The sequence below is a fragment of the Nothobranchius furzeri genome, chromosome 5 (assembly GCF_043380555.1).
Source record: "Nothobranchius furzeri strain GRZ-AD chromosome 5, NfurGRZ-RIMD1, whole genome shotgun sequence".
Lineage (NCBI taxonomy): Eukaryota > Metazoa > Chordata > Actinopteri > Cyprinodontiformes > Nothobranchiidae > Nothobranchius > Nothobranchius furzeri.
The window spans coordinates 74,503,701-74,514,751 of record NC_091745.1 but is presented as its reverse complement, the minus strand read 5'-3'; the positions used below and the strand labels follow the sequence as shown (position 1 = coordinate 74,514,751).

Below are 11,051 nucleotides of genomic sequence, written 5' to 3'. Positions count from 1 at the left end.
AACAAAACCCTTTAGTAAGCAGAAAAACATTAGACATGTGTACATTTAGTGCAAAAACATACTGAATCCATCACTGAGACAAAAAAAATACTATTTTACATCCAAATACAAATGAAATATGTCTAAACTGCAACAAGAAAACAGATCATTACCTTTGAATTGTAACTCTGTTAACGCATTCATGTTGGAGAGTTGGTTGGATGGTGCAGGTTTATCACCAGTAAGGACCAGTAGAGAACTTACCAGTAAATCAACAAAACTAAATGGTCACGACAGTTTAAAATCATTACTTCTGTCAGAGTTAACGACGCTTCTCTGAATATTATTTCACCATTTAGACACTATCGCTGCAATAATGCCTGAATCCACCAGGGGGAGCTTTGCTCCCAGGGACAAAAGCGACCAAGTCCAGTCTTTTACCCCCACCATGCCTTTAAATACCTCCTAATAGCCCCTGCTCACTCATTAGGGATGTCAATGACGAGTTCGGCCTCGTCTCCCTCCCCCCTGTCTTCGTCCCCTCTGTCGCTGTCTCCGTCGCTCTCACCTTCCTCCTCAGCTGTGTCTCCGCTGAGCATCTGGCGAGGAACCCAGCTGAAGGGGCCGCTGGCTGCAGCGGGAGCCGCAGGGGCTGATGGGTAGTTCGCTGCGACCGGAGCCACAACCTAAAGAGATGGATGAACATCAGAATAAATGCTAAAGAGGGAACAGCAACAGGAACACGAAGGGAAAATGAGGGCAGCTGGATGGTAACGTCGTGGATGTGGAAATTAACTTACAAACTACTTCTTCAATAAGCAATGTTCTCACCTGCTCAGCTAATGAGTTATGAATATAATGTTACCAGATCTATCTAATCATCACCGTCTGGAGTTATTCTCCCCCTCACCTTCCCTGTGGTCTCTTTCTTGGTTTTTGGCGTCTTTGTTTTTCTCTCTTTCTTCATTCGCTCGGCTGCTGGTGCCAAATACTCTGGCGGGAAGGGCATCTGCCCAACACACATGTAGACCCCCGAATGTCCAAAAGAGCACATGGACACGCATGCACGCGGTTGAAAGGAGTTTACGAGACACGCACATACAGAAAACACAAAAACAAACACAAAAGAATGACCGATGAACAGAGAACGAAGCCAGTTCTGGATCTCAACTTAAAATGAAAACAAAAACAAACGAGTGAAACAACTGAATAGTGCTGAATGAATACAGGGATTATGTTTGCTGGTGAGAAGGTGACGATGGCAGCATTTTGGCAGTAGATCTCAGAAGGAGAGATGGAGAACTCACAGTGCTGAGGTAAGGTCCAGGATTCACTGCAGAGCGGGACAGCATGGAGACATGAGTCGATGATGCTGAAGAGAGGCACGCACTGGGACTTTTTCTTCTGCACAGAAATAAGGAAGTCGGAAAAGCTCAATCTGACAAGTTTAAGATGAACTTCGAGTGAAGTTGGATCTTAAAAAATATCTCCAAGTCTTTCTGTGACTGAAAGCAGGTTTTTTTAGTCCTAATCTGGTAATAAAATCAGATTTTAGGTTTGTCAAAAGTCAGAAATGAGCAGTTATAATTATTAAAGAGTTTTATTGTAAAACTGCGTGTCGGGACTTGTTCTTAATGTTTAAGAGGTTCTTGCTTTTGTACTTGTAATCTCTCAACATTTTGTTTGCAAAGCTCAAACACAGACCGTATTTATATTACTGAATTTTACGTCATGGTTAAGTAGCAGAAAGAATTTTCAACAGACATCTGGCCCGTCTGTAAGCTCCGGGTGTGGAAAACAAGCGTTTGTCACCACAATGATGGATTTTAGTTCATTTTAAAGAAACTTTACGGAGTTTTGAATTTTTATGCTCGTGATTGCCCCCTCAGGCCAAAAGCGTAACGGCAGCTTCAATAGTAGGCTCGTGCACGAGGCGCGCATGCTGTACGTGCACACTCCTTAACGAAAATAACAGCTGAGACAGTCCCTTGTGTGTGTGTGTGTGTGGCCCGGAGGACAGAGGACAGGAGAACGCGCAGCTAATTAATTAAATAATTTGGTTCTGTACCTTTCTCTTCAGCACAGCCGACAAAGGTTTATGATGGGTCAGTCCTCCTGCATGCTCAGATCATTCCCTTCCCTTGCTTGAAAAATTGTTCCAAAATGAAAGTTGAACCCACATCTTTTTTATCTGTGAATTCAATGCCGTTCTGTGAGTCTCTAATTAAATTTTGGGCATCTTACTGTAAAAAAATATACCATTAATGTAAAAAAAAAAACTCTAAATGAACTACGGTCACACCCAGAATTGAACCCAGGACTTCTGCACGAGAGTCTGACATCTTACTAGGTGAGCTAAAGCACCAGTGACGTCCCTCGTATCTGTAACATCTACATCCTTGATGACAGTTGAAACAACGTTCAAAGAACGGTTCTGAGTGAAAACGGCTATTTTGTTGCTAATTTGCAGGAAATATCTAGAAGAAAGTTCTACAGAAAGTAGCTAAGGGTCCTCAGAAATGTAGCTAGGTTCATCACTAGGCGTTAGGAACAGCGACAAAGTGGCACTACCTCTCTCTCTGCTGCTAAAGCTACGGATAGCAAATGCTACGGGCTATGCCTGAGCGTGAACGCGCATGAAGCAGCCTGCTCGACCCGAGCATCTCTCTTTTTCTGTGACTTTACAGAAAAACAGGCAATCACAGTAAAAATGCCAGGGCTCATTCTACAGGACCAGGACATTGCAGGAGAATGTATGAAGAAGAAATTTGTTATTTCTATACATGTTTTGACTGTCAAACTTCCATAATGCCCCTTTAATGTCTTTACTAGGAGTTTACAGTCAGGCATATCCCAGGGCAGCCCGGTGCTGCTGCAGAATTTAATTTAATATGTTTTTACGTTCCTGAATAACATCTTAAACAGCTTAATAAATGGTCAAAAATTGTTTTCAACTAAAATTTCTTTTTTTTTTTTTTTTGCCAGTTTTGAATATTTAATACTCGGTCAGTTCACTAATTTGTTTGATTAACTTTGATGTGATGTCTGATTTTAACACTGAGCAGTGCACAAAATTAAGATTGAACAGCTTGTTAAATTCTCAAAATATAAGCAGCACAAATCGGCCATCAACTGGCCATGACCTCTACCTGTGGGCTTCAGTATCGGCAATAGAAAAACCAATGATTGTCGACCTCTACTTTTCACATCAAACAAAATTCAAAGAAATTCTATTTTATAGAATATGTCACGGGAAAGTGAGATCATAGCCAACCTATGTCAGCAACCCCTCTCCAGAAATGAAGCCTAACAAAGTAATTCCATTTCACTCAGATTGGTTCAACATCATCATGTCATGACCAGCGACGCTCTCTCAGGTGAGAGAAGACTGGTAGAAACTCTGGGTTTCCTACAGAAAATATTCCCATGACCAGGATTTATTCAGACTGTTACCATTGTGATACACTCAGAAATAGACTGAGACCTCTTTCTGGAATAAAACTCAAGATTATTTAAATCAGCGCTTTCATTTAACATGGTTTGGGTTCAGGTACATGGTCTGGACTGAAACTGAGTGAAAAACGTACTTTTTAGCTCCTTCACGTTCTCTCTCCCTCTCCAGGATTCCTTCTCCTTCACTGTTTTCTGAAGAAACCGTAGCATCGGAATCTTGATGTAAATGATGCAAAGGAAACGTTTGGTGGTTCAGTAAAAACAATGTACAAAAACACTTAACAGATTTCTTCATCATACAGGCTGGACGTTTTACCTACCTGACGAGTCTTCGTCTACTCTCTCGTACTGAAGCAACCTGTCCAAAAGGAAGCTGGAAAACACAATAACGCATTAGTTACTCGTTTCAAACTTTAAGCACGAACTGATCAGAAACAAACTCACCTTTTGTCCCTGGAAACCTTCAGAAGTTTCCTCTGTGCTCTCCTCAGCTCCTCCTGAAAACACTCCTGCTCCTGGGGGGAAAAAATCCAACTATTAATCATCTTATTTACGCGCTGTCATCTAAGGACGAAATGTAAAAATGTAAAATGCTCACATAGACGAGGAATTTTAACTTTCGTTTGAGGTTTTTGTATTTCCGCTTGTAGTCGACTTCCACGTCTGCTTGACCATTCATTTCTAAAACACAAATATGAAAAATGTTTAAATAAACTGTCTTCAAACGGTCTAGTAATTGTTACTCAAGGGTATAATGCAGAATATGAACAAGTTGCATGAGCTCTGCTAGCTATGCTTGTTTAAATATCACATTTAAAGGCTGAATTACTATATATACGGAATCCACACAATGCTGTCGAATGCTACCGACACATTTAAAGACGTAAAATCTACCAAAAAGAGCTCTAGTTTGATCTAAAAATGGTGTAAACGTTAGGAAACAGGTGTTACCTCTAGCTTGTCTCTGCGACTTGCTCTTGTTTACAGTTGTGACGTCTTTTTGTTGCGCCGGGCTGCCCCTAGAGGCCGGGAGGTGTTACTGCAGGTCAAACTCGTTCATGCTCACCTCAAATTCAAGGACAGTTTTCCTGTAAATCGAGGCCTTTCTGGGATTTATTACTTATTAGTGTATTCTAATTAAATTATAGCATGAATCATAAGGCCAGAGCTGTAAGGCTAACTCATTACCTGTTGTATATGAGTATCATAAACGGCAATAATAGTTAACGTTTGAGATTAAAAACAGTATTTATATGGTAGTTTTAAAACTCGAATCTTCTAATATTTTCCTGTTAACTAGGAAAACTGTCACTGGAAATCATTTTAAATAACAGGATTTGTGGCTTTTCCAATTCTCTTTAAATATCCAGATGATAAATATTTGATGTAATTGACAGAAAATGATATGGTGATATTTTTAAGACCCTTTTTGTTCTCTAACAGTATTGATTTTCAGTGACTGGATTAAAAATACTTCAATGACTTCATGCAGCAGGATTTTGTGTTTCACCTAATCCCCCTGTAGGTGTCCTCTCTCCACCTGCCGCATGCTGTACTGCACCAAGTTTGCAGCTCAATCTTAGCTCTACAGTCCCTCGTCTGAGCCCAGTGGCATGAATTATTGATAAGGAACATTTGCAGAGACGTTGCCTCAGTGTACATTCCTGTAGCCTACAGCCAGACTCTCTGTGTGTGGGCTTAATGGGGCCGGGGAGGAGATATTTAAAGATAAGTGGACGGAAAGGACATCAGATTGACGATGAGATAAGTCGTACTGCAGCGTCCATCCTGAATGAACAAGACTCTGATGGTGAAACAGCATCCTGTCATGCAGCTCCCAAACTAAGGACAGTAATAGCTCCTGGCTGCAGCTCTGAATCTGCCCCCCCTCCTACACATCAGAGAGAGCCACCGCACAAAAATAAACATGGATTGTCTCCCTTCCAGGCAAAGCAACTGCTGACATGAAACACAATATCTGACTGACTGTGGCTCTCTTCTCTTGTTGTTTTCAAAGACACAGGCAGACTAAAATAGATTCATCTGTTTCTGCTTCCATCTCTGCTGCCAAGCATCCAGTCAGCCAGCAAACCCTCCTGGCAGCTCCAGTCATCTGCCATTTCCCACCCCTTCTTCCCCTTCTGTTAATGGATCCACATAAGCTCAAGTTCAGTGTCGCTCCTGATCTTCAGAGCTCATCAATACGTTTTGTTCTGACCACTTCCTGCTTGTATGTGCTGCTTCTGAATGAGTTTAACTCCTGCTCCTCCTCATGCTTATCTGTTCAGGCGTCCTCCGTGTTTACTGTCCTGCTGATTCTACTCATAACCTCTTGAAATGATCTCTTTTTGCTTGTGTTTTCACTTATATGCAGATAACTGGGATGTACCAGAACCACAGCAAAGACACCAACAACAGCAGCAGTAAAAGCCTTCTCTGTGATCATAAGGTAAGCTTTCAGAACTTCACCTGCCGCTTCGTGTAGAGAAGTGTAAATTAGTGTCATTTTGTGTGTGTGTGTGTGTGTGTGTGTGTGTGTGTGTGTGTGTGTGTGTGTGTGTGTGTGTGTGTGTGTGTGTGTGTGTGTGTTACAGGCAAAGCTTGTCCAGGCTATTAAAAGAATCAAGCATGAGGTGGATGAATGCAAAGAAGCAGAAAGAGAGACTTACACAGACTCGGTGGAGGTGGAGGTAATTTTACTTTATTATTCATTTCTCATCTGATTATAGTGGGGCGACTGTGGCACAGGAGTTAAGTGCTCGCCCTGCAATCTGAAGGTTGCAGGTTCGAGCCCCACTCAGTCTGTCGCTGTCGTTGTGTCCTTGGGCGAGACACTTAACCCACGTTGCCTGCTGGTGGTGGTCGGAGGGACCGGTGGCACCCGCACCCGGCAGCCTCGCCTCTGTCAGTGCGCCCCAGGGCAGCTGTGGTCACATCGTAGCTCATCACCATCAGTGTGTGAATGTGTGTGTGAATGGGTGAATGACTGATTGTGTTGTAAAGCGACTTGGGGGGTTCCAGGACTCTAGAAGGCGCTATATCAATTACAAGCCATTTGCTATACTCATGCTCCTTTTAGCATTGAAGCTTGTTCAATGGGGCAACAGATTTAAAAAAAAATTCAAAGTAGTCTCCCACACCTATTTTTACAATATATTGAGTTAAAGAGGCGTCTTTCTGATGGTTTCATCTTGGTGTGAATTCTCTGAAGGCATAAATCGTCTTAAGTAAGAACATATCAGCAGTTTGTGCATTAAAAGTCTTGTGTTTCCTGTTTTGCTTTGCAACATTCAGTTAACTTCCCCTTATTTAGTCAAACAGGATATCCAATTCCTAACAGAAACTGCACTAATTACAGTCACAACCTTAGCATTAAAGGCACACTTTGCAGTTTTGCTTGCTTTTAGCGCCCCCTAGTGTTATTACTTACGCAGTGAAACAAAAAAATAAATAAATAAAATTTCTCTCTGTGCGTTAAACTTTTTAACACCTCAGTTTAATTGCAAAAATGTTTCCTCTGCCTTCATTAGTGTCTACAGAAGCAGTTCATCACTAAATCAAACGTTCATGATCTAAAACACGCAGGAAATGTGCTGGAAACAGACTGCAGCTCCCCTCCACAGCTTCCCCAACCAGCAGGGACCGGACAGGCAACTCTCAAGTTGCAAGTGTGATGTTCCGGTCACAGGTTGTGCAGTGGCGCAGTGGTTAGAGCTGTTGCCTTGCAGCAAGAAGGTCCTGGGTTCGCTTCCTGGCCTGGGATCTTTCTGCATGGAGTATGGATGTTCTCCCTGTGCATGTGTGGGTTCTGGCTCTCTGTCCAGGGTGTACCCTGCCTGATTGCCCGTTGACCACTGGAGATAGGCAATCCCCCCTCCAACAACAACAATTTTGACCTAGCTATGATGTGGATTGTTTTTTTTTTGTTTTTGTTTTTTTTGGCCCCTCGAATATGACTTACAAGGCATTCATTCCTGCTAGACCACTGCAAAAGCATCTATTAAACAAGTTTTCCACACCTTTAAGTTCTGGTCAATTTTTCGAGGACCCAGAAAGCAGCTGTTTTGCTCCATGAGCTACTTTCCCTTTAATAACTATGCTCCATCATGCTGGAAAAGTGTATTTTCATCAGCAGAATGTTCCTGGATGATAGTGGGAGTTCCTCCTGGAGCTTGTTTAGGTACCATTCTTTATTCATCGCTGTTTTAAGCAGTGAGTGAGCCTATTCCCCTGGCCCAGAAGCAACCCCACACAGTAATAGTCTCTTAGGATGCTTTTACTGTTGGAGGAACGCAGGACTAATGGGAGCACTCACCTTTTCTTCTCCAGGCAATCCTTATTCTGAATGTCCCAAACAATCAGAAAGAGGATTCATCAGAGAAAACGACTTCCCCAGCTGTCCTCAAGAGTCCAATCCCTGAACCTTTAGCAGAACATCAATCTGTCCTTGATGTATTTCTTGGAGGGAAGTTGCAGAAAACTTTGACCACAAATCGATTTTATTGTAACTTAAACACGTTTTAATAGGAAATACAACAGTCCCATGGACGTAATTTTGGGGGGGGACAGGGGGGACATGTCCCTCCCACTTTTTCCAAAGTCAAGTTTTGACCCCTGTACTTTTTACCATCCAAAAACAATATTACGCTATATTAAATTGACACTGGTTGAGCTCTAGGACCAAGCGGAAAGCAACCGTTTGTGTTGAAGCCGGTTTCCCATTAGAACATATTGTAAAGATCCCCCCCCCCCCCCCCCCGTGTCCCCCCACTTCTAAAGTGAAAATTACGTCCTTGAACAGTCCAGTCTTAAAACTGCCCAGAACCAGGTCTGCAGGTAAACTAAATAACAATCCTTCCTGTTTTTCAGAACAGATTTGATGGCCTGGAACGAGAAATCAGAGCTGAGTTTCAAAACCTCCATCGCTTCCTGAACGTGGAGGAGTGTAAGGACCTGGAAAGGCTGCAGAAAGAGAGACAGAAACAACTGAAACAGCTGAAGGAGAGGGAGAAGAAGATAGCAGCTCAGGGAAAAGACCTGGAGAGAGCAATCGCGGTGCTGAACGGCAAACTGGCCGAGGAGGATGGTCCCAAGCTGCTCCAAGTGAGGCATGAAGTTTGTCTCAGTGCTGATCTGCACACAAAGCTTCAATGTGGCGATCATCAGCATGCAGGGCACTTTTCTCTGTCATCGTGATTAGGCTTAGGAACTGCAGAGGAAATCCGCACACCTGCCTTTATTCTGCCAGCTGTCCTACACAGATTAAACAGTTGACCTGTCCCATAAAAAACAAATTCTCATTAAAAAGTAAAAGAGCAAAAAGCACCACGAGCATTTCTCAGCAAGTAGAAGATTTGTAGTGATGACAGGCGCCTGAAGTCGTCGGTTCAAGTCAGTGACTGGAATCTTTCTCTCGTTTCAGGAAATCCAAGATCTGTTAAAAAGGCAGGTCGTTTTTGGTTTTCCTCTGTTTTACATTTTCATTCATTTTTGTCATCTCTGCTGTGTCTATTCAGGCCTTTTCTCTCCTCTTTTACACACAGGTCTCAGGTCAGCTTTGTTCTTCCTGCAGAGGTGAACACAGAGGTGCGGTCGGGCCAGCTTGTGGGCCCCATCCAGTACAGGATATGGAAACACATGAGAGACTCCCTCTATCCCAGTACGTTTGGCGTCTGATTCCAGAACGCCGTGAATGAGATGCGTCACTCACAAACATTTCTGTCTGCAGACATCACACCGGTGACATTTGACCCGGAGACGGCCCACCCCAGTCTGACCCTGTCACTGTCCCGTACTTCCATTTGGTTTGATGAGGGTAAAGACGCTTCAGACGTCCAGTCCAACCTGCGTCGGTTCCACTATTATTACTGTGTGTTGGGTCAGCAGGGCTTTAGCACTGGCCGGCACTACTGGGAGGTGGATGTTAGTGGTAAGACAGCGTGGAGGCTGGGTGTGGCACGAGGAGATGTTGACAGAGGTGAGACGGCCACCACGGGCACCTCCTGTGGCCTCTGGACGCTGGCGCTGAAGGGCGGGTCTCTCTTGGCCTGTACAGACCCAAAGCCGACTAAAGTCAACGTGTCTGTCCACCTGGTCCGCGTTGGTGTGTTCTTGGACTGCGAGAAGGAGGAGGTGACTTTCTACAATGCTGTTACCATGGCGCCAATTTACACTTTCTCAATGGGGACTGTTACAGTTTCTCTGTTTCCGTTCTTTAACCCGTGTGACACCGATGATGGACAGAACACAGCGCCGATCCAGATCCACACCCCGTCACTGTGAAATGCTGCTCTCACCTGCACAACCTCCCCCATCATCAGAGATTCTCTAAAAGGGACCTCTTGGGCTTTATTTTCTACAGTTATAACGGTGTTTATGAAGTTCTTTGCACTAAATCCCAAAGAAATTATGAACCTTAAAGTAGGGGTGGGCGGTATACACGGTATACGGTAGAAATGATATTAATTTGGCCAACGGCAGAGATTTCGGCTATGTCGGCGTATCGCGGTAGCGCATGTTGATGACGTCATCAAGCGGCATCTGTTGAGGCTGAAATCATGGAGCCTGTGGTGGAGGAGGAGGAGGTTATCGTAAAGAAGACCGGTGCAACATCGGTCATTTGGACTTGGTTTGGTTTTAAGGAGTCGGATGTGGAGCAGAACGGTATAATCTGCAAAGTATGAAAGTATTAGTGAATAGAGGGAATACATCTAATTAGTTTTACCACCTCAAAACGAAGCACGTTGTGGAATACGAAGAAAGCCAAAAACTGCGTCCTCAACAAACGCCCAGTCAGTCGAGCGGTAAGAAAAAAGGTGGCCTTACACACCAGCAGACGGATATTTTACAAGCATTTGCTAAAGGCACTCGGTATGAGAGTGTGGCAAGGTGGATAAACGACGGCCCCGGCCGGGATTCGATCCCCAGACTCCCGGGTGAGAGTCATACGCTCTAACCAGTCAGCCAAAGGGACATCCCCTTGGCCAAGTAGCTAGGGCGCATGATCAATCGGGACACTGTGACAGGACACTCACACTGCTACAAGAGAAATAATCAACGGTGGATTGATATTACAAACGCCATTACCACGTACCCGTGTAAGGACACCGTGCTGTTTCTTACAGTGGAGAAAAGCGGCTTTCGGGACACGATTAAGACACTCGATCCACGTTACGAGGTACCGAGCCGCAAACGCTTCAGCCAAACAGAGATGCCAAAACTGTACGAGAAAGTCTGTGAGCAAGTAAAGCAAGAAAATTAATACATTTTCTTAAAATGGCATTTTATACTGTTAGAAGTGTGTTTGTTCTGCTGCTGCAATGTATCTGGTATGTGAGTATGTTAAGAAACAGTCGTTTCTGACATATATACAAAAGAAAGTCATATATTGCAATATATACCGTTACCGCACATTTTTCAAATTATATCGCAATACAGATTTTAGGCTATATCACCCAGCCCTACCTTAAAGGGATGTTTCGGACATTTTCTGACCAGTAAAACCTGCTGCATGAGTGTCAAATCAGGCAGTTTTTTTTTTAATATTTCTGTAAATTCATCCAAAAACCTGTTCTGTGTTTCTGAACTGAGGCCATTCACAATGCTGTCCACAACCAGTT

The 11,051-nt window shown here is 43.6% G+C and overlaps 2 protein-coding genes across 6 annotated transcripts; one reads left to right on the top strand and one right to left on the bottom strand.

Annotated features, from left to right (window-relative positions):
- Positions 1 to 238: 238 nt before the first annotated feature.
- On the bottom strand, positions 239 to 4,464 carry ino80e (INO80 complex subunit E). Of its 2 annotated transcripts, XM_015950277.3 has the most exons (8): positions 4,384 to 4,464; positions 4,031 to 4,113; positions 3,877 to 3,947; positions 3,753 to 3,805; positions 3,567 to 3,648; positions 1,287 to 1,383; positions 890 to 988; positions 239 to 665 (listed from the first exon to the last, which is right to left on the bottom strand). In XM_015950277.3, exons 2-8 carry the CDS (start codon positions 4,109 to 4,111, stop codon positions 459 to 461), a joined length of 690 nt encoding a protein of 229 aa, XP_015805763.3. In that variant the 5' UTR covers positions 4,112 to 4,113; positions 4,384 to 4,464; the 3' UTR covers positions 239 to 458. The 2 variants fall into 2 exon arrangements, with proteins under 2 accessions (XP_015805763.3, XP_015805764.3); XM_015950278.3 differs by lacking the exon at positions 890 to 988.
- A 1,074-nt stretch (positions 4,465 to 5,538) lies between these two features.
- Positions 5,539 to 9,943, top strand: si:ch73-54f23.4 (zinc-binding protein A33). Of its 4 annotated transcripts, none has more exons than XM_015950273.3 (7): positions 5,539 to 5,662; positions 5,807 to 5,881; positions 6,027 to 6,122; positions 8,302 to 8,535; positions 8,855 to 8,877; positions 8,976 to 9,091; positions 9,161 to 9,943. In XM_015950273.3, the coding sequence occupies exons 2-7, from the start codon at positions 5,816 to 5,818 to the stop codon at positions 9,712 to 9,714; spliced, it is 1,089 nt and encodes a 362-aa protein (XP_015805759.1). In that variant the 5' UTR covers positions 5,539 to 5,662; positions 5,807 to 5,815; the 3' UTR covers positions 9,715 to 9,943. The 4 variants fall into 4 exon arrangements, with proteins under 4 accessions (XP_015805759.1, XP_054597049.1, XP_015805758.1 ...); XM_054741074.2 differs by having other exon boundaries at positions 5,594 to 5,662; positions 8,307 to 8,535; XM_015950272.3 differs by lacking the exon at positions 5,539 to 5,662 and having other exon boundaries at positions 5,671 to 5,881.
- The last annotated feature ends 1,108 nt before the right edge of the window (positions 9,944 to 11,051 follow it).